Source organism: Toxorhynchites rutilus, chromosome 3 (genome assembly GCF_029784135.1).
Source record: "Toxorhynchites rutilus septentrionalis strain SRP chromosome 3, ASM2978413v1, whole genome shotgun sequence".
In the NCBI taxonomy this organism is placed as follows: Eukaryota; Metazoa; Arthropoda; class Insecta; order Diptera; family Culicidae; genus Toxorhynchites; species Toxorhynchites rutilus.
Window position 1 is genome coordinate 184,143,562 of NC_073746.1, and position 23,685 is coordinate 184,167,246.

General features: G+C 39.0%; 1 protein-coding gene and 1 long non-coding RNA gene across 7 annotated transcripts in view; one reads left to right on the top strand and one right to left on the bottom strand.

The window, feature by feature from the left end:
• Positions 1 to 9,502, bottom strand: part of LOC129779715 (choline/ethanolamine kinase) — a 62,489-nt gene extending 52,987 nt beyond the window's left edge. For 2 of the 6 annotated variants that reach the window (XM_055787352.1, XM_055787357.1), the window contains exons 1-2: positions 9,304 to 9,502; positions 1,506 to 1,757 (exon numbers count right to left, since the gene is read on the bottom strand). In XM_055787352.1, coding sequence (XP_055643327.1) covers positions 1,506 to 1,757; positions 9,304 to 9,354 — 303 coding nt within the window. In that variant the 5' untranslated portion in view covers positions 9,355 to 9,502. Of the gene's footprint in view, positions 1 to 1,505; positions 1,758 to 1,817; positions 2,017 to 9,035 lie in introns of those variants that run through there. The other 4 variants (XM_055787354.1, XM_055787353.1, XM_055787356.1 and 1 more) reach the window with 4 other exon arrangements.
• The window catches only part of LOC129779720 (uncharacterized), an 87,355-nt gene that overhangs the window by 45,850 nt on the left and 17,820 nt on the right, over positions 1 to 23,685 (top strand). The window contains exon 2 of the long non-coding RNA XR_008743753.1: positions 6,003 to 6,205. This is a non-coding gene — a long non-coding RNA (uncharacterized LOC129779720). The remainder of the gene's footprint in view (positions 1 to 6,002; positions 6,206 to 23,685) is intronic.

The window sequence follows — 23,685 nt, forward strand, 5'->3', positions numbered from 1 at the left end:
GTAGGTGTAGTGGGCAACAATATCGGGAAGAAATGAAAAATCGATTTTTCTTTGTTTTTTCAAGAATATTCTGGACTAATACATTTTTTTTTGCTAACCAACTCAACAGCAAATCCAATTAACCTTATCAACCAGCTTTTATTTGGTTCTAAGAACGTTCCTATAGGACTTTCTGTGTGTTCTTTATGCAATTTGGTTGGTTCAGGTCAGTCACGGAGAGCAACTACGAATTGTACAGTCTACCCAAGCTCAAGCTCTAAGAACGTTCCTATAGGACCTTCCCACACATAGATATTTCAGTTTGAATGAAAAATTACCCCTTTGTTTTTGATGATGAATAATTAGATAAACAACCATCGCACCACAAATCGAAAGGCAGTTTTGAAAACTGTGATAATATCTACACAAGGATAATTTGTTACTTTGCCGAAAAAAAAATATTTAAATTTTTTGCATCGATTTCAAAAAAGCGCCAAAAACAGGATTTTGATAGTACTTAACAAAATCCACTGTAATTCTGCAAATATCGCTGTAAGCTCTAATGTTTGCAGGCAAATTTTTAGCCTAGTGTATTTCCTAAACAACCGTGAACGTTTCATATTTATACGCTCAGCAGTTTTTTCTAGCCGATTTTTTCAAAATTTGGAGTAAATTAGAGGAGCGTTTAATCGCAAAACATATCAGAAGTACAAAATCCTCTCAGAATGAACGATTCGTAACTTTCGTCTTTATGAGTTTATGGTGATACGTAATACAGGGTCTTGCAGATTAAACGCTCACGCAAAAAAATCGAATGGCTCCTTATAAAAATTTATTTTTTCGCTCCGTCAATGGTAACACTGCATTCCCCACTTCGGTACGATAATATTCGGTTACTCGTTCAGTCTGATCGAATGGTTTTTAGTGTCAAGATGTACAATTTACAAGAACGTGGTGGAATCGTATTACTCGAGCAACCGAAACCTTTACAAAACTTTGTCCTCTTTTGGTAAGAATTTCATTTTTTGTCGTCGATTACTTCCTCTGGGGGTACGTGAAGGACCGTTGCTATTTTAATAAGCCATAAAATTTGGAGGAACTTTAAAAAGAAGTAACACGGATTTTCAACAGCAAAACGGGTTATCGAAAAAAAAGGGGTGGTCACATCCAAAATGTCCTAAAATAAGCTTTATTTTCTTTTTTTTTTTCAAATAAAAATCGGTTCACTGAATTTTTTAATTGTAGAAATTATAAAAATTTGTAGCGTGAGCGTTCAATCTGAAAGACCCTGTATAACAAAGAAAAATCCGTGTTGTGCTCATGTCGTATAGCATACTCTATTGCGGCGTAATGTTGCCACTCAACGTTACATAGTTATTTAGAAAATGACACATTCCGGAAGTCGTGACAGGTACATATGAAGAGGAACAAAACAACTACATTATCGTTAGTGATTCACGTTCACTTTCAATGGACGACGAAATGGTGAAAATAGTTTACAATGAAATCTTGTACTGATATCTTACCTCTTTCGGTTGATGTATATTAGGACAGCTGCCCTTCCGAGGCCGTTTGGAGTTATTACCATTAAATGCAGGTTTTGCCGAACCGCTGTCATGATTGTCTGGCAGGCTAACATAATAAAGAAAGTTTGAAAGGCCTCCACTGATTCGCTTTAGCTGTAATTGGTCTGCGGGGATAGTTTTCCAGGCGCCAGTCAGGTAATCACGACAAATTCTAGCTGCAACATCACGCATTTCAGTCGGTGTTTTAGACGCCTATAAAAATTAAACTATCAGATAAGGCGGCCGGTCATATTTTCGCAAATGCATTTTTACTGATCGTATAAAACTATTAGTTGTAGAATCGCTCTCTACGTACTATGTCTAGTGTAACAAACAGCAAATTAATAACAATCACTTGTTAAAATATCCGCACTCAAATATCTGTTCAACAGCAACTCACTATGTGCTTTTCCGTGCCGTCTTGCCACGAAAATACTTTGCAAGGTTCAAAAATCGATACGGACCTGTTGTTATTTTACCGGAACGCAAAACAGTATTGTAATTATATAAAATCGAACGACACAATGTGACGACTTCATCTTCTTTTATGTTATCATTGACCTTCATTTGGTGCGAAAATGATAGGAAACATGTGTATTAATAAGTTACACGTAGGCGCTATTAATATACCACTATCTGCTTTGTTCCAAATAAGCATTAGCATTGTCATTAGAACACATTATCAAACCAGTTCAACTTATCACAATCACAATGAGTGTCATTATATAATTTAGATCTGCATTTTCGCGAGTAATAATAAACATACTATCATTACTTATCTCTGTGGAATGTTTTCTGCCATTCAATAATTTGCAAATGCTTATATAATGCTGATATAGAGAAGCAAACGTTGTTTTTAGAAATTATCATTCGCTCTAAATCATCCGTCAGAAACCATCAATAACTTATTCCGAAACATTTGTTTTTCGAATCGAATATTCGAAGAACAGGTTAGGGGCTGCGGATTATTCATGACAGTGAGTTCCATAGTAAATCTAAAGACCTTTCCGGAATTTGTCAGTGAGTGGTAGTCTTATGCTCTTTTTTGACATGGCTTTAACATTATTTGGCCACTGGTGTAAACGACCTTATCGATGAATAGTTGAATGATTCCTGTATTGATGAAACATAGTTTTCATTCTGAAACATCTTTTTTTTTCATTTCATTTTATTCGCGGTGAGTTTGCCCGACTATTCCGCGGATAATCGGGGTTCTACTGTAATAGTATCTGTTTCTTCTCAATTCTTTGAACAACTTTGGGGAACAACAATCCGTGCAGTTATTTGCATTGTTGTTTGTTTTCTTCCAAATTCCATTTACGTTGTTATCACGTTATATTACATTATATTTACGTTATAGCAAAACATAACATATGAATCTAATCTCGGACACTTTCTGTCACAAACCAACGCATGCTGGCTGAACTGTTTGAGTTTTCAAACAGTTATCAAACAGCTTTGTTATTGGAATTCAGTTATTGGAAATCATTGAAGAATACTGAATCTCGAAAGAAGACAGCAGTAGCATGAACATCGATGTTGATATTATCATGCCTTTGATGATATAAACATGTTGTGTTGTGTTATGTGGTTTTGGTGAGTTCAACTCCAAAATTGACAATCAAAATAATAAACGAAAGTGAGTGCCTAACATCTGATTCCGTGCACTTAGCTGATCTACAAATACATCATTCCATTAAGACCAGTTTACTATTGCAAAATCTTTCCTCGTCTGAGCTCAAAAATTAAGTCCCAGCGTTTCATCTACCAATGATCTTTCATCGTTCGACTTCATGAATCTTGGGAAATATTGAGATGCTTGGAATAATCATGCCGACTTTGAAGAAAAAACGAGAGTAAAATAGTTCAGACACACATTTATTCGATTCTATGTGTACTGTTTTTTTTCACAATTATTCGTCATCCTACACGCAACTTGTAAAATCCATCGTCGCAGAACTTTCTTTGGGCATTTCAATGAGTCCCTCAAACATTTCTTTTTGGAGACCTAATCAAATGATAATCAGAAGATGCAAAATTTATTCTAGAAGATGCAAACGATGCAAACGTTTATTCTAGATCGCCGATTGATTCATTCTCTATCGCATAAATCAATAAAAATCATAAATTTTGGTTTTACTATTTTTAAAAACATCGGGAAATGTAAGGAAAAAAAACCTTTTAAACAGCATTTTTCCTTAAAACGGACGCCATTTTGTTAAAAAGCATGTTTTTGACTTATCCGAGGTTCATTGTTCTTTTTTTTTTAGATAACCGGAAGGGCTGGAATCGTGTATTGCACGACCTTTTTTTGAACCCCTTCACTTCATCTACTTGTAACTATTTTAATTATGATTTTTTTCCGTCCAATTTTTGTTTTATTGTTAACAGATAATAAAACAATAATGACATAATGGATAGTGAAAATATTCTTGGTTTTATTTTTTCGGAGCTCGACAATACTTCCGAAATTCGTGCCCCTACGCTAGAATACCCACCTTAAATGTAAAATTTCCTATAAAATAATTGTGAAAACTACTACCCCACACCTTTGAGGATCAAAACACTGGGTAGCATCGAGCGACATCGGAGTGACAGCGAGAGTTCCGGAAAAAATAGGCCGTCGAGAAATAGGAAATGGAGAGAAAGAAGAGGAACAGCGGAAATTAAAAACGATTGAGAAAAGCGAAATCGGAAAGAGTTGTAAATAAGGAGGAACAGAAAACTGGAAGGAAGTGGTAAAAAGTAGAAAGCACGGAAGATCTTGTATGTGAGATTGGAGGCGCACCAGGTAATCTCATTGTCCAAGGCGCGCAACCACTTTTCGACCATACCATATTCCACTGAGCATCCATATTCAACAGTGACCAGCACCAATTTCGAAAGGTGCAAGGTACGTGACATCCTTCTCTTTCTACTGTCAGCAAGAAGACCAACGGGCCTCTACAAGTGATATCCGACGCCGCATCGATACTAACCCATGTTAAGAAAAAATGTATACACAGTATAACACCGATTATCCTCGTAATAGTATAGCAACTTTACCACGGATAACGCAATAAAGGACTAAAAACCAACGCGAAAAAAAGATATTTCATCATGAAAACTATGTTTTATCAATACAGAAATCATTTAACTATCCATCTGTAAGGTTGCGATATCTGTGATCAGATAATGTGAAAGCCATGACCAACAAGGGAGATCAAGAACCTACCACTAAGATAGTTTTTTAGAATAATTATAAAACTCGATTCAGTGGACAATCCACACTCCGGATCATTCACTCGCGGATAATGGGAGTTCTACTATACATCCATACAACCAACCTCTCTTCAATTCATACCATTTAAAAAGGCGAATTTAGGTTTACCTTTCGAGAAAATACGGATTGTAGGTTGGAGGCCGACCCTGAGAATCTTTACATATAAAAGAAGGATTTTCCCACGTACGTGTAAAATATCATCACGGGAGAACGGCTGATCTGATCTGCGTCATCCGTATATTTTGCGAGTTCATCTTCACCCAAATTACAATGATAGATTACCTTAGAAAATATTTGAGAAGATCAGAAAAATTCGGAAAAATTGACTACGCATATTTTTATATAAAAGAAGGATTTTCCCACATTCGTGTAAAATACCATTACGGGAGAACGACTGATCAGATCTGCGTCATCCGTATATTTTGCGAGTTTATCTTCACCTAAATCACAATGATAGATTACTTTGAAAAATATTTAAGGTGATTAGAAAAAATTGACTATGCATTCCTTCATACATAAAGAAAGATGTTTATAATAAAAAGGGAAAATTCGGAAATAAGAGGTACGCAGTGTTTCGCCGTGAAAATCATCATTTGGATCAATTTTACAGATCCGAACCATTACATCCAAACACTCTTGAAATATATTCGTTATTTTTTGCTAACCAAAAATATTCTCCAAAAATAAATTGTATGGTAGAACAACGTTTGCCGGGTCAGCTAGTATAAAATAAAAGGGGTGAGGATGAAGTCGCAGAAAGTTTCAAGATCCAAGCAAAGAACCCGGGCTAGAAATTGGAAACTCGGGACAAAGAATTAGCAGTCTCTCAACTTCCCTGCAAGTTTCCGAAATTCTTTCGGGCATATTATGAGCCCTCAATTTCATCATCATAGTGTGCAGGTATGATGGGACGATTCGATGGTGCGATCACTCTAAGGTGATTATATCATCTACCAGAGATTTCTAGATTTGGTTCGATGGTCGGTACTTCTCAGACACCATCAACGCAGAACATATTGTGGCACTGACGTCGATTCAGACCATTACCTGGTGATGGCCAAACTGGGTTCTAAGCTGTCAGTCGTCAATGACATAATACATCAACGCTCATCGTGATACCACCTAAGATGATTGATGAATATTCAATTAAATAAATATGTAAATAAATTGAATGTTTCTCTCCTCAATGAATACAGGAGTATACTGATGGCAAGAATTAACAGCACAGCAGAGACTTTCAACATCGTGAGTATCAGAGTGTATCAGGCGTGCCCCAAAGAAGCAACGTTGGACTGCTACTCTTCTCGATTTACTACAATGATGTTTGCCCCCAGGATGCGGAATCGTGTACGCTGAGGACCTCAAAATATTCCTTAGTTGCTGTTCGATGATTTTGTTAGTAAGTAAATTAAAAAAAGTAAATAACCAACTCTTAGTTCTATCAACCTGAGTAAACAGCAAGCAAATGAACGTTAGAGTGATCCTATGACTGACATATTATGCCGTATAATAAAGAGATTATATTGAAAACAATAAGTATTTCAAAGAAGCACCATGAATTCGTAAAAGCATCCTGATAGGTGAATAGTTCCCCTAATGTGTTTTGCCAATATCACCTCTGGCATTCAAGTACAAACACACTCGGACCGAAATGGCATGCCGTCTCGTCGGAGGGATGGAAACGCATGCGTAAATGCCATATGATGGAGTGAATGCAATTCGGCAAGTGAGACATTACGGAATGACAAAATAAACAAAGCAGACATCAATCTGTACCAGATTGCCCAATCTTCAAAACTGTAATGATTTACTTTCATAGCCTTGTGGAAATGGTCCGTATCCACGAGGTTCGCCCTAAGCGGACATGTTCTAGTTGTTTTCTGATTGTCTGTTGAATCTTATTGTAGTTATGAATTATACCATCCGAATTAAAACTTATAGGAAGTTTCAACCTAAGCAGAACGTAAGAGTATTTGCGTAAAGTTTTGTTGAGACACAAACTACAACTAGAAAACCGTCGAATTTCCAGCGTATGAATGGAAATTTAGGCAAGAATAGTTTCCGAGTCAAACGCAAGAAGATCCTACTATATTATTAGGCAAGTACTATTTGGGATTTGGGAAATATGTAACCAAATATAATGATAATATTTCATTATGACAAAAGGCGAATGACATTTGTGGCTTGAAGTCTCTATAATAGAAAAAAAAATCAACCCATTATGACAACGCTCGGTCTCATGTTGCAATACCAATTAAGAAATATTTAGAAAAAGTGAAAGCAAGCAGAGCGATGCAAAGCGTTCAAACTGAGATATGCTCCACTTCAGAACTAGATATCAACCATTGGTTTGTTCTATTCCCTCTATTCTAGTTCTAGTTCTATTCCCTGTTCTATTCAAATGACAAACGGTTCGTTTGGCGGAGAATCCATAAATCAAGAGAAAAATTGAAAAATGTAATGGAATGCGACAATGATGAAATAGGTTCGGTTATGTAAATCGTATGCCTATCGATCCCTACCATTAATCACACCGAGAAAAGTTTAGTGTTTTGTAAGTCGAGAGAATCTAATCGGGTCGAGATGTTACTCTCAACTAATGATTTCTTCATGGGTTGCGAATTGCAAATTTTGAAACGTTTCTGAAATATTAGGTTGTGTAAAAAGAAATCCATTATTTTCTCGGTAGCTGGCTGTAGTGATCGATATCTCGCGTAATATCGATAATACAATTACAAGTTTAGGCTCATTGTAAAGGTGACATTTCACACGAAAAACAATCTTTTGCTGTTTTTTTTTTGTTTCTTCCATTCAGTTGTGAGTAACAGGGTGTTAACAATGGAAGTCAACAAAGAGAAAATCCGGTACATTTGAAGTTAGCGATTAACCAGAAACGTCCACAAACGGTCAACAGAAGAGATGTAGGCCACGCGACTCCGGGAAGTTTAGAATTAAACGCAAAAGTGATGGATTACTTTTTCCCCCAAACTAATCTTTCCCAAAACATGCAACAAACAACCCGAACCGCTCGAAAAATTAAATTCATTAAATTCAAGTCATTAAAATCTTCAAACATAAGGTGACTATTGATACGGGGTCAGTAGTCAATAGTTCTTCTTCTTCAATGGCACTAACGTTCCTAGAGGAACTTCGCCGTCTCAACGTAGTATTACTTGCGTCATTTTTATTAGTACTTAGTTGAGATTTCTATGCCAAGTAACACGCCTTGAATGCATTCTGAGTGGCAAGCTCTAGAATACGCGTGATCACAGTGCAAGTCGGAGGAAATTTCTTTGACGAAAAATTCCCCCGACCAGAACGGGAATCGAACCCGAACACCCGGCATGTTAGTTGTGACGCTAACCACTCGGCCAAGAGAGCACTAGTCAATAGTTATAATACCAAACAAGCAGGTGACAACTTTGCCCCCCATGACCAATTTGCGCCCACTACCACTATATTTTGTGGTATTTAATCCTAATACTTCTCCTTGCAAGGAGTACAACTTCATTTTCATATGGAAGTATACTTTCAAACCGATAGGTTTTTCAATGTAAGTAATTCTCAGAATCTACCTAATTGTCGACATTCATGTTCAGTGTTATTTAACAGGTGTTCTGTATTATCCCAAGAACAATATAATAGTTTCTCGTTTCGGTCTCAACGGTCTCCCTCAAGAATGGCCGATTTTGTCTGATCACAAAAGACAAAATCGGCCATTCTTGAGGGAGACTCATGAAATCCAAAACTGTAATGAAAAAAGGCAGTGTTAGGCATTCTCCTCGGCTACCTTAACGTTCAACAGGCGAACCTTTTTTTGCGCGAGGGATAGGAACCACACAAAAAAATCGTACTAAACTTCAAAAGTAGCTTTGAAAAATGGTTTTCGCTATACAATTTAAAAAACATTTTTATGTTGTAAACAGGGATCGCATAAAAAAGGTTCCTTAAGGAAATGACCCAAATGCTAATGATTCCGTTCGTCATCAACGTTCGATTTTCTTTTGTTTTCCTTCTGTACTTTGAGATATGTTGCCACTTCGTATGTATTTTCTAAAGAAAATCGCATAAAAAATCGCACATAAAAAGCGCACAAAAACAGGTTTTACTGTAGTTCGCAGACTCACTGTAGTTAATGGATTATCATCAAACAATGTGAATCATAATTGTAGGAAACATTCATTGTTCTTTTTCGCCAAAAGATAATATGTAAAAAATCAGAAACATACCACTACCTGCATTCGATCCATGAGTCCAGTTTTTTGAGTTATATGTGTCTATAACTAATGTTATCACTAATTATTATTAACAAACCCACTTGAATGATAACAGTTCAGGTTGTCGTATACGCCAAATTACACAGATGTTTAGCTACACACAAATTTATTTTGTATCACAAACAGTTCACATATAAATAAATATTTCGTTGATTTCGAAACAATTCACACTTTTTCGATAACTGTGCCAAATCTATGTTGAACACTATCAATATTTTACCACAGCCTGTGTGTATCGCAGATAAATTCCATATATATCATCGTATTTCATCACAGCCACTAGAATTATAAATAAACCATCGAACAACAACAACAAACGATATTCGATATTTACAAAATTCTTCGAATTTTGAACGTTATCGCAGAGCTGAAAGATGAAAGCAGATACTTCTAGGACAAACACTTCCGTTCGACTGAACAGTTCGTTTTGCTGCGATGCTTTCTACAGGGTTTCTCTAGTGTTCACCAACACTTATCGAACAATCAACTGTGCTTGTTTGATGCACAAAGTGGGAAAAAGAACTCGGATTTCCCCCGGTATCGTTTGTGTTGGTGTTATGGCAGTCTTGTTGTTGGCCTTTGAGTTTTATTTTCTGTTCATCGAATAGCGCGCAAAAAATATTCACACGCATAATCTTCACAGTGGTATCATCACAGCATTATCTTGAACAGATCAGAAAAGCGTTCATTCAGGCATATTTACTAGTTAGCGTTTGAACCAGCTACAATAATCATAGTTTGAAAACATATTAAAGTCCAAACATTGTTACAAGAACGTATTTATTTAAACTGAACATAGTAAACTACTACTGAAGGCGCAATATCGGAATTCACACATGATTTAATAACGTATCACAGTATCTTAAAACCTATGACCATGTGGAAGTCACGTATTGGAATCTTATATAGTAAAAACAAATTGCATCATCGTGGGATTTCAAGCGTTTCAAACTTAGTCATACGAGTCTTCTCGAGCGTCAATATGTGATTTACCTGAACGAACGTTTATCATTTTTTATGAATGAATTGTACTGAATTAAACAAAGGATGTCAATTGTTTCAAACAAATACACTATTTGTGCTCAATAAACATAAACAACAAGTTTGGAATTGTCCTTTCAACTCAGACACTCTAGTCGTTATTTGCAATATTTCAATGCGCTTTCTAGGCGCACAAGAAAACCTTGTTAACACGTTCCATACCGCGTGTGTCACCGGTGCAACACTGTAAATTTGATCTTCAGACCACATGTACTATCGACGGTATAGGCTCAGACAAATTTATTGCTCTGAAAATATAGGTTCATGATACATTCAATTCATTTGCACCATCTCTCCAATGATAAGAAGTTAGAAGCTAATCTGTTCCTAACAAAAACGTGTTGAAATTCCGAAATCAAGACAATATTTTGAATAGAGAGCATTAAAATTCTTCGAGCGTTACATGTGGTGAATGTAATATTAAACTGATTTCGTACATATTAATTACACTTGTTACCACGCACCAACGTAGAATGTTCTGAACCCCTAGCGTTCAAAAACACTTAGTTCTTGCGAACCCTATTCGAGCTTCGCCCATGTTTTGTACCCATAGACTCAATGTTGGAGGTGGAAATTTGGTTGCTTTTACATCAATAAGAATGAGGAGATAGGGGACGACGAGGTAAGACGGCCATCCTAAGCATGGAGTACAATGAAACACAATGTATAAAAAATTGAAGCATTTCATTATGTCAGCATCAATCTTTAGGCTGTTCCGCAATAACCGCAATAACGATGATTTTCAGAACGTTACGTTTCATAATGTTATATGTCGCTAGATGTCGATTACTGAATCTGGATACGCTTGAACGACGTAGACGTATACAACAAGCTACTTTCGTTGCAAAACTAATTTGTGGTGAAATTGATGCACCTAACTTGCTCCAGATGGTGAACTTTCGCGCTCCCAGTCGCATCCTACGATCCTCGTATTTGCTGCAACCGCTTCCGCATCGTTCATCGTTTGGTCATCATGAGCCGATTACGGGAATGATAAGGACATTTTCGTTAGTAGGGTATTTTTTTTTTATTAATCCGATTATTTTTACAGGCTCAGTTACATAAGTTTAATGGAACCAAACTCTTAACTATATTTCAACTAGCATATATCAACATGTTGTTTCCTTAATTCTATGGTTAATTAAATAGGAAACCGATTACTCGCGGTCGACTCGAGTTTAGAAGGGTGACACATTTTCATTAGGAAAAGGATGGGATGTAAGGAGATGTGTGTTTACACTCGCACTCATATTCACATTCACATTCACATTCTCATTCACACTGACACTTCACACTCAATTCTTAAAACTATCCTTACATTTAATATGTGTTTACAATTTAACTTATTCTAATGTTAGTAGGAAGGGAACCGATAGCTCGCGAAGGACGAAAAGGAGGGGAAAAGGATGTATGAACATCCTGAACATCCACTCGAAGATCGATAGCTTTAAGGAAAACATATATTTGGGACATGTAATCAAGGTCTAACCGAACCAACACATCTCTCACCGGCACATTGGACTGCTTTCCTCCAGCCCGAAGGGAGTTTTCTAAATTCGATCTGGCGACAAGATACAACTCGCACGACCAAACAACGTGTTCGATGTCGTGGTAACCATGGCCACAACCGCAGAGATTGCTGTCCGCAAGATTAAAACGAAAAAGCAGCGCGTCTAACGAACAGTGATTGGACATGAGTCGGGAGAAGGTGCGAATAAAGTCCCGACTCAAGTCCAGACTTTTGAACCACGGATTGAGGCTAACCTTAGGGATAATTGAGTGGAGCCACTGGCCCAATTCATCTTCGTTCCATTTGCGTTGCCAGTTAACGATGGTATTTTTACGAACTAAAGAATAAAATTCATTGAAGGCGATTTGACGCTGATAAATTTCGCCTTCAATTGAACCTACCTTTGCTAATGAGTCAGCCCTCTCATTACCCGGAATTGAGCAATGTGAAGGGACCCAGACAAAGGTAATGACATAACAGCGTCTGGATAAAGCACTCAAAATTTCTCGTATTCTCTCAAGGAAGTACGGCGAGTGCTTTTCCGGCCTCACTGAACGGATAGCTTCGACAGAGCTAAGACTATCCTTTACAATGTAATAGTGTTCAACAGGTCGTGAGGCGACGCTGTCCAGCGCCCAGTGTATTGCTGCCAATTCAGCAATATACACTGAGCAAGGATACTGAAGACTGTGTGAGGTGCTAAAAAATTTGTTGAACACTCCAAATCCTGTGGACTCATTCATAGAGGACCCATCAGTAAAGTACATATTATCACAATTGACACGCCCATACTTTGCTTCGAAAATCGTAGGAACGATCCCCGATCGATGATAATCTGGAATTCCATGGATATCCTGCTTCATGGTCAGATCAAAATGCACAGAGGAATTGATGTAGTCAGGAAAACAAACACGGTTGGGAATATACGAAGAAGGATCAACCTGCATGAAGACGAATTCATGATATGAGCTCATGAATGCAGAATGAAAATTTAGCTCGATCAGCTGCTCAAAATTTCCGATCACCAATGGGTTCATAACCTTACACCGGATGAGGAACCGAAGAGATAATAAATTGAAGCGATCTTTTATTTATTTTTATTTTTTTATTTAAATCACCTTGTTTGTCTTTGAGCGCATGGCTCTTAGAGACTGTCTGAATATATATATGCCAACATGTAGGCGTATTATTACAGGAGTACAAGTATCTTACTATTTGAATTTGATTGACAAACTAATAACAAAAATTAAAAGACATTTCAAACTTACAAACTTATACAGAGGACTGTTCAATAAGAAACAAAGGTAATGACATAACAGCGTCTGGATAAAGCACTCAAAATTTCTCGTATTCTCTCAAGGAAGTACGGCGAGTGCTTTTCCGGCCTCACTGAACGGATAGCTTCGACAGAGCTAAGACTATCCGTTACAATGTAATAGTGTTCAACAGGTCGTGAGGCGACGCTGTCCAGCGCCCAGTGTATTGCTGCCAATTCAGCAATATACACTGAGCAAGGATACTGAAGACTGTGTGAGGTGCTAAAAAGTGGGAGCTTTTAGTGGGAGTACGCCTGCCAAAACCTCGAGGCTCATGGTATGCGTTGAGGGCATACATCCCAACGCAATACGGAGACAAGGATACTGAATTCGCTCGAGTTTAATGAGGTGTGTTTTGGCAGCTGATTGAAAACAGAAACTGCCATACTCCATCACTGAGAGAATAGTTGTTCGATACAACATTATAAGATCTTCGGTATGGGCTCCACCAAGTGCCGGTAATTGTACGGAGAAAGTTTATTCTTTGTTGACATTTTTTACTCAGATACCTAATATGGGCCCCCCAAGTACATTTGGAGTCGAACCAGACCCCAAGATATTTGAATGACATAGCATGAGTGATCGGTTTACCCAAAAGTTGAAGCTTTGGTTTTGCTGGTCTATGCTTCCTAGAAAAAACCACCATCTCTGTTTTCTCCGTGGAGAATTCGATCCCTAGCCCAATGGCCCAGGTTGAAAAATTGTTCAAAGTATCTTGTAAGGGTTCTTGCAGGTCGGATTCGTTTGATCCTACGACAGACACCACTCCATCATCTGCAATTTGTCTTAAGCTGAAATTTTGTGTAAGGCAATTGTCGATGTCGCTTACATAGAAGTTGTACAAAAGGAGGCTTAAACATGAGCCCTGGGGGAGTCCCATGTAGGAGACCCGACTTACTGTCGAATCCCCGTGAGAAAAATTCAAATGTTTCTCACAAAGCAAGTTATATAACATATTATTCAATAGAGGCGGCAGACCCCGAGAGTGTAATTTGTCTGACAGGACCTCTATTGAAACTGAATCAAAGGCCCCCTTTATGTCCAAGAATACTGAAGCCATTTGTTTTTTTTCGGCGTAAGCCATTTGAATTTCTGAAGAAAGCAACGCAAGACAATCATTTGTCCCCTTGTCCCTGCGGAACCCATATTGTGTATCTGAGAGTAGGCCATTCGTTTCAACCCATCGATCAAGGCGAAATAAGATCATTTTCTCCAACAATTTCCGTATACAAGACAGCATTGCTATTGGGCGGTACGAATTGAAGTCGGACGCGGGTTTTCCGGGTTTTTGAATAGCTAAAACTCGTACTTGTCTCCAATCATCTGGAACAATATTATGTTCCAGAAACCGATTGAATAAATTCAACAAGCGATGTTTCGCCACATCAGGGAGGTTTTTCAACAAGTTGAACTTAATTCGATCCGATCCCGGAGCAGAATTGTTACATGAAAGGAGAGCAAGAGAGAATTCTACCATCGAAAACTCAGAATCAAAATCGCACCTATCTTGTGGTATATTTCGAACAGTTTTTTGCACGGGAGCGGAATCGGGACAAACCTTTCGTGCAAAATTAAAAATCCATCGATGTGAATATTCTTCGCTTTCATTCGTTGAAGAGCGATTTCTCATGTTTCGAGCCACATAATTTTTTCATTGACGTTTCTCGTGACAAACCTCCCACGAAATTTCGCCAATAAGTACGTTTTTTTCCTTTGATCAAATTTTTGAACTGATTCTCAAGGGCTAAATACGTTTGAAAATTTTCAGGAGTTCCACGTTTCCGAAAAGCTTTAAATGCATTCGATTTTTCTATATAAAGCTTGGAACATTGGCTATCCCACCATAGATTGGGAGGCATTCGGGAAATGGTGGAACCTGGAATGGGTTTCGTTTGAGCGCGAACTGCGCTGTCATAGATCAAACGAGAAAGGAAGTTATACTCTTCCAATGGAGGTAAACCATCTCTGGAATTGATGGCTAGAGCAATCGCGTCCGCATACTTTTTCCAGTCAATGTGTCTTGTGAGGTCATATGCCATGTTTATAGATTCAGAAGAATTCGATCCAATAGTGATGGAAATTTTGATTGGCAAGTGATCACTACCGCTCACTACCGGGTTCTGGATTACATTCCACTTGCAATCTAACGATAGTGAATTCGAGCAAAGCGAGAGGTCAAGAGCACTTGGGTTAGCAGGAGGTTTGGGAACACGTGTTGTTTCCCCAGTATTCAAAACGGTCATATTGAAGCTGTTACAAAGGTCATATATCAACGATGAACGATTGTCGTCGTACTGTTCCCCCCAGGCAGTTCCGTGAGAGTTGAAGTCTCCCAAGATCAATCGTGGCTCAGGAAGAAGTGAGCACATGTCAACAAGTTGCTTGCGGCTAACCGCAGCTCTCGGAGGCTGTCGCCGCACAGGTCATGCATTAAGACCGCGATTCATCGCGGAACGATAGAGCGGGTGTTTAGACCACGCTCTATCATGAATAGTCAGGAAACAACATTATTCCCCGGCTTTCCGCCGGAAAGATAAAGGAAAGGAAAGATAAACAAAACAGATGCTGCGTAGGTTGTTTATTGCACCGGAGCTTATTCCGGTGGAATGACACAGAGTAGGAGAAATATGAGTAAGAGCTCGTTAGGAGCTCATTAGGGCAATAAACAAAGGGAAAAGATAACACGCAAGCGAGCGTGTAAATAATCATCCCTCGTTTGCCCGCCTGGCTTAGAATAACTAATTGTTTTCTTTTCTCTCTTTCTCTTATGCTACGCCCTTCTAGGGTAGACAAGACCTCACAAGGAGGCAAATATGTTTATTGCGATGGGTTGCGCAGGCAACTTTTAATCAAGCCAAAATATCACTTTTAAATCAAGCCAAAATATCACATCCCGGACCACCGGCAACCACATTTGGTGGTTGCAACGAGGAATCCATTCCTCGTCCTCTGAGCTGCGCCAACATTTGGTGGCTCCAGAGAGGACTAGTTCCAAACTAGCCTAGTCGTGGAGCGACAGAGGCCAATACAAGCTGACAATACAGAGGTCTTTTCCTCTGATGCTTGCATGACAAGCAACAGCTTCAATCCCTCCAATAGGTGGAAGGTCAATTCGAAAAAATGAGTGGCACTTATTGATCCCCAATAGCACCCCTCCGTATCCGTCATCACGGTCCAAGCGTATAATATTGAAATCATGGAAAGAGAGATCATCTCGCGAAGAAAGCCAAGTTTCGGACAGAGCAAAAACATCACAATTGAATTTATGAATTAAAAATTTGAATGTATCCAATTTAGGGATGAGACTACGACAATTCCACTGTAAAACAGTGGTCGGAGATCCTCTCTATTTAAATTAGACATCAAGAGAGATAATCATTGCAAGGAGGGGCCATGTTTGCATCAATTGTTGCAAAATTGTCTTTAATACTGAAATCATTGAGATGACAATGGTTCTGATGGAGTCGGAAACATTAAAACACTTGAAGATTTGATCCAGAAGGTCAGACAACTTTATAAATCCCGATTGGGAAGTTGAACTGGACGAAAAAATAGGGACAGATGGGGTTTTTGATGTCCCCTCGAGTGTTGGGTCGTTCGAAGGTGAACTATTCCCACGGAAGCCAGGAGGAACCTGATTTTGCTTGTCCGCGGCACTCGATTTTTTAGGCAAGCTAACAGGAGGTATCACCGGGGGGACTTGTTCTTGAACTTTGGGAGTGGTCACATTCTTGCGCCGGGGATTCCCTTTGGAAATAAACGGTGTGTCCCCGCTAGCTGTGTCCGCTTCCATTTCATCAACTGGCAACGAGGAAAAAGTATTGTGTGTTGAGATTGGTTGTTGTTGTTGTTGGGTCAGTGGAGAAGCGCCCTTTAAAATTTCCGCAAATGTGCGCTTCGAGCGTTCCTTTAAAGAGCGCTTCTGTTTCTCCCAGCGACTCTTATAAGTTTCACAAGCTGATTGCGCGTGTGGAGTTCCCCCGCAATATGGACATTTATGCTCAGTCGCACTGCAGGATTCCCCCACATGTTGCTCTCCACAAGTTGCACAGCGCTCCTTGTTGGCACAATAATCTGAAGTGTGACCAACTGACTTGCATTTGTTGCAAGTCATGGGTTTTGGCACAAAGAGTCGCACCGGCAGTCTCAATTTGTCCACCATAACGTAGTCAGGGAGAGCGGAACCAGCAAAAGTTACTCGAAACGAGTCGGACGGCGTGAATTTAGTTTCTCCCCCTTCCTGGGAGATTTTGCCTAATTGGCGACAGTCCAAGATCTCGACTTCCATCGAGGGGAGCTTCTTGAACTTTCCATTTCCTTTTTTAATAAATTCACACGTCAGACCCGTTTCTGTAATCACTCCCGCAATTTCTACGTTATGGCAGGGCACGTATGCGCGATATTCTAAAATGAACCGCTTGTCGACAACAATAGCGTTAGCTTGCTTCCGATCAGCCACGACAACACGCAGTTTGTTCGGGCGAACCTTGGAAATTTCGACCACGGAGGAATAATTTTTTGTCAAATCTTTCATGATCTGAATGACATTCAGAGATTTTCCTTTAGGTTTAGGTCGGAAGAAAACAACCCATGGGCCAGTTCCAGTTGCATTTTCTGGATAAACCTTGACACGGGGTGGAGACACAACAGGAGAGGAAAACGGGGTCGATTGTTGAGCGGAAGCGGAAACAGCAGGGTTGGGTGGCGTGATCGGGAGTTCAGCGGGAGCGGGAGCGTGAGGGGGAGCGAGAGGAGGAACGGGAGCAGGAGATTGAGGGGGTGAAGAGGAGAGGTTTGCAAATTTTCTTGAGGGGGGCTTGTTTAGGTGGGTTAATTCCTCCCCCGAAAAGACTTCTTCTGAAGGGGGAACGCGTTTAAGCGACTTCCCACCTCCCGTAGATGTGGAGGGATAGACAGTGGATTCAATCTCCATGTCAACGGGTTCTTCGCATTCTGCCAGATGTACAATTTTTCAGTGATTTCTCAATTTTTGTTTCTGATTATTTCTTAAACTAAAAACCTTAATCTAATAAAAAATATACTTATATCGCACACCCGTGCGGTTGAAATAGAACGGTTCCCAGCGAACCGCGTGTCGATCGTACAGCACAGCTGCGGTGTATGGCTCCACAGTGCGATGATGATTTCGATGACGATGATATGGCGATAAACACGCCAGCACACAGCGCCCGCGATGCAGGTCTTCTTCCTTCCGCTTTGTTTGCTTCACACTATTGCAGTCCAAAAATCCCGTTTGGGTGAAACAATTATTTCACCAGCAGCGAAAGTAACGGTATCACAACAGTATCACAAGATAACGGTATCACCAGACGGGAGAAAATACACCCGGCGGCCTCGACTTCACGAAGACGAATGTTAGTAGGGTAACACGGGGTGATTTGGACCACCCTTTATCTCAAAAATTACGGCTCAACTTGGATTTTTTATAATGTCATTTCCTTCTATTGTTGAACCGTATGTACCTAAAGTAAAAAAACCTTTGGTAAAACTTCACAAGAAGATGAAAACGGTAGCATAAACACAGCAAGCACTTTGATCGTCAAAAAATGTGAGTTTTCCAATAGTGGTTTCAAGGTTTTTCCCGCTTATTAAACAAACTTTTGATATATTGTGCAGTACAATTCTGTTCGCCTACAGAAGAGGAACAATTTGATGTAGCGAAACTGTAAGTTTGATAACAATAAATGATATTAATTGCATTTTAATTTTTGCGTGTTGTGTGGAGTGACATGGACACGTTTCTGTGGGGTGAATTGGTCCTACAGCTTTGAGACTTTTTTTTTTGGTCTAATTGATTCCAGATGCCTCTGAATTACAAAAAGAGGATGGACAAACAACGTTGTAAGAAGGAGGAGCTTGAAAAAGTAACACAGGCCATCGAGAACGAATTTTCTTTGACCAAGCATCAAAAGTGTTTGAAAATGCTCGACCAACAGTGAAAAGATTCATGCAGAATTCGAGATGGTGTCAATCCAACTTTTCTGGTCTGAATCTGGCCAAGACACCTGGTATCGATCCCAAAACATTGTTACTGATTGTAACATTATCCCAAAATACTTTACATAAACATAAGTATGTTTTTTTCGATGAAACACACACTGGACTAAATCACCATGCATCAAATTTTAATCTCCAGAAATCATCTCTTTTATTGTATGATATATTTGGTAGATTGAAGCATTATATAATGATTAAACATTATTTATTGAGAGAAAACAAGTGTAGCTCAGTATACAATGTGACATTTTTTTATTTAGACCGTATTGGTTCGGAAATATTAGGCGATTTGCTTAGGTGGTCCAAATTCCCCCCCTTTTCCCCTAGAGGAATTTTTCGATTTTGAAGAGACGTCACTACGCTCCAGAAACAGGATAGAGAATTTAGATGTGCTTAATAATATGTTTTCATGTGTGTGTGTTTTTTTTACTATTTATAAGTATCTTACTTCATTAAGACGATGCTGTCAGATGAACTTTAATTTAAACAAATAAACAAATAAATTAAAAAAGGTATGAAAATTGTGCTACTTCGGCCACATGAAATAACTCGTGATTCTAGACGTATAGAGGATGACTGTTTTCGGCAAAAATTGTAGTACAAATCGAGGTCGTTGTACTTTAGATCAATCGTGACAAGAGTGGGAGTGGTTATTTTCCTTGAATTACCTATAACGTGGTGGTTGAATTACCTATTAGAGGAGGTTCAGGTAAGACGGACAGTGGGCAATGTCCTGGAAAAAAGGTAATGAAGATGGTGGTTTTTCAAGCGACATAGCATGCGCTGCCATAACTATTTCTCAAATAGTGACGTCAGTCGTTATGTTTATATTTGATTTCCTACCACATCCTTGTAAAAATGTTATTTTTAGGAAGTGTTTTATCAATTAAAAACGTACATTTTATTAGAGTTTCCGCTGAATATGAAGCTAATGAGACAGCGTGCAGTGAATATTTGTGAAATCACGTCGAAAAGGACGAATAAAAGTGATATTTCCATGTGCCATTTTCACTCCCCCACGTTCATAGAAACAAACGAACTTTTATTATTTTAATGTTACGAAGTTGGTGTCTTGAAGGCTTTCAGTGTCGGTGTGTATGTTGTGAGAAAACAATCGGCAATTAATAAAAATTTCACCGAAAATGTTACGGCTTTCGAGATCTAAGTATACGACTGCTCTCTGGAATTTTAAACGGCATAAATAATCGAAATAAGCCACAATACAATTCTCATCTGTTAAAAAACAGGAAGTGGGTTATATATATGGTATAACCGCAAGGGTGACGTAGGACTATCGTTGAATTAGAGATCATTTGTTTGAAGTTGAATCTCAATCCATTCTGAATGAATGAATAAATGAATATTTGGGGGACTTCGAAAACGAGAGCGTTACGTTGGAGGCACAAGGTTTTATGCATCCAATATAGGATACGAAAAACCTTGTTCTGAAGAATAATCTTCAGAAGCTAACCTGCTAACTGTACTTGATTGACAAATCACAAACCCAAATGTATTATATGGATATTTAAAAATAAACTCTTTCGCTTGAATGTAATTTTCAATTCCAAGGGGAACTGGCAGATTATTTTCCAGAAACCATTAGATATTTCCACATTTTCCTCGATACTGGAAGCCCACCAGTGGTTAATACTAATTCGATAACCACCTGTTAATAGCACTTGATTGAAACATATTTGGTCACAATGTTACATGGATAGAAAACATTCAAATAAACTCTTTCACATGAATGTATTTTTAAATTCCCAGAGGAATTGGCAGATTATTTTCAGTAACGATTAGATATTTCCACATACATGATTAGATCTTTCCGGAACTTTCTCGATGTTGAATGGCATCCAAACGGAAAGAATTCTGCGCGTGTATGTGTCGATCCTTCGCCGTCCACCTCCTCCAGCACGTTAGGCAACGATGTTGTCTTGTCGATGTCCTCACGAAAAATGAATGTGTCTCACCACCAGAATATCGCTTAAGTATGCTTTTTGTGTGCTCCCGTGGCCGAGTGGTTAGCGTCATAACTAACATGCCGGGTGTTCGGGTTCGATTCCCGTTCTGGTCGGGGGAATTTTTCGTCAAAGAAATTTCCTCCGACTTGCACTGTGATCACGCGTATTCTCTAGAGCTTGCCACTCAGAATGCATTCAAGGCGTGTTATTTGGCATAGAAATCTCAACTAAGTACTAATAAAAATGACGCAAGTAATACTACGTTGAGACGGCGAAGTTCCTCTAGGAACGTTAGTGCCATTGAAGAAGAAGAAGGATGCTTTTTGTGTGTGATTGAATCGAGAGAAGGAGTGGTTTACGATGGCAATTTGGAAGGCAAACTAGAGGGGAATGAGCTCTCTGAGCTCGGAACTTTCGGCGACTGAGCAATAATCGATTGCGGGCGCATACAATATTGGATACGGAAATATCCTACTGATGGGGAAGAATAATCTTCAGAAGCTATCCTGTTAATTGCGGTTGATTGAAAAATCACAAAACCAAATGTATTTGGTCACAGTGTTACATGGATAGAAAACATTCAAATAAACTCTTTCACATGAACGTATTTTTAAATTCCCAGAGGAACTGGCAGTTTATTTTCCAGAAATGATTAGAACTTTCCGGAATTTTCTCGATGCTGAATGGCATCCAAACGAAGAATTCCGCGCGTGTATGTGTGTGTGTGGCGGCTGCTCCGAACTCTTCCCGGGGAACCGTTTGTGGCATCACTCTCCTCCTGATGGATTCTCTTCTGGCCTAAGGTGCACAAACAGGCTCTTGGTGGCACCGTTCATCCGCGCTTTCATGATAAACGAAGAGCTTCACCACAACAGCGACAACATGCTCCAATCGCTGTTCAATTAGAACTGAGTGGATTTCCGAGCGGCGCTCGCTTATATACCGATTGGTGATTTCAATAGCCTGTTTTGAAAGCAATTTTAAGACTATTGAAACAAGTTTTTGGATCAAAAAGTAACAAGTATAGAACGCGTAGACATTTTATCTTTCGAATGAAGTGTTTATCATGCCATTTCGTTCAGTTGTTTAGGAGCTATTAACGCTCAAAATCTCGGTCTCCGGCGTAACGCTTCCGTTTTCGAAACTTTGATTTTACACCCCGGTATAGAAATGAAAGACGTAGTCCTACGTCAAAACAAACAGTAAAATGATTTCATGAGAATTTCGGATCAAATTATCATGCAACCGTGAGTACTTTGAACATTATTTTGTTTCTCCCATATACATTCCATATTAAATGCCAATAATTACGACACGATACTTCGCCTACTGCTCCCCCTCGATATGTACCTCATTGGACAATGGGGGTAAGATGAACAGGTGGTTGATTTGTATAGTAACATTATGAATTTCAAATTTCTGTTAATGAGACATGTTATTCTATAATATTTGAATCCCCCTATGACAATGAATACTGTTCTTAAGTAGAAATAAGAAACAAAAACTGAAAATCATACATGATTCCGCGTGTAGATGTTATTTTTGCGGCTTCGATATTAAGCATTTTGGGTGGTTTAATTTCAAAATTTAACTCGCTGATGGTTTTATTTCGGTTTGTGAGTTAACAGAGAAGGGTATTGGGTGTGTAAGGAAACATAAATTCATTTGTAAGTGGAAAATTTTAATAATTGAAATAATTGTACTGGTGGGGTTGAAATGGACAGTGAAATATTGAGATCACATCCAATGCATGATCATTGGGAAGAGTATTCAACTTTTTTTCTATTGCTTTCTCTGTTTGTTCTATTTCAGTTACTGGACACACGAACACTGAAGGAGACAGTGTAACCGTTGATTAACAGGCACAATTTAAGTTCCACCCAAATTCAAATTAATGCATGAAAATTTCATTAAACTAGATAATTTCCAGCTATTCATAGATGGTTTGAGTCTAAGGTAAACAATGCCCACCGAGACACACTATCCAGTTTGTCAACCGTCATCGAATGGAGCTGACAACTGGACAGAGGAAAAATAGATTGTTTCCCTACACAAAAAATCTGTAAAAAAAATAAAACGAAAAAGCTCGGCGAATGAACAGTGCCGGCAAACTTCAACTTCAACGACTTCAACGGTTTAACCCTTTCGCTACGGCAGTGTGTCCCTTCTGAGTGATACCGCTGAACGGAGCACTGCGCCGAAAAGTGTGCATATCTCGCTCGTGTGATCGAATGTGCAGTATCGCCCTGATGTCGTCTGTAAGCGACACTCGTACACACAGACCGTCACGCGGATGTCGCCTATAGGCGACACTCATAGCGAAAGGGTTAAGTAAGTCAGAAGTGCGCGACGGAAAATTTAATCTAAAATCGGAACAGTTGGAAAAATTGGAAAAGAGATGATTAGAGGTAGTAAAAGAAAACCGATAGAAGCGATACAAGAAAAACAAAATAATAGAAAAAAAAGAAAAAAAGAAAAGGAAAGCTGAAAAAAAGATCGGTCCAGCGGGCCTTTTACTTTTAGAATTTGCAGAGGCAGCTGGAAGACTGAGTTTGGGAGACATTACCAGAACACACAGACAGAGAGAAAAATTTAAACAACAGATGCCGCATATATTGGGTTGGGGAAAATAAATGTCGTATATTGTCAATATATGGCCTACTTAAACATATCTTGTGTTGTACTTATCGCATCGGGTCGTACTATACGCCTATACGGCTATTTAAAGACAATCTGTGCTACAAGTGTCGTTT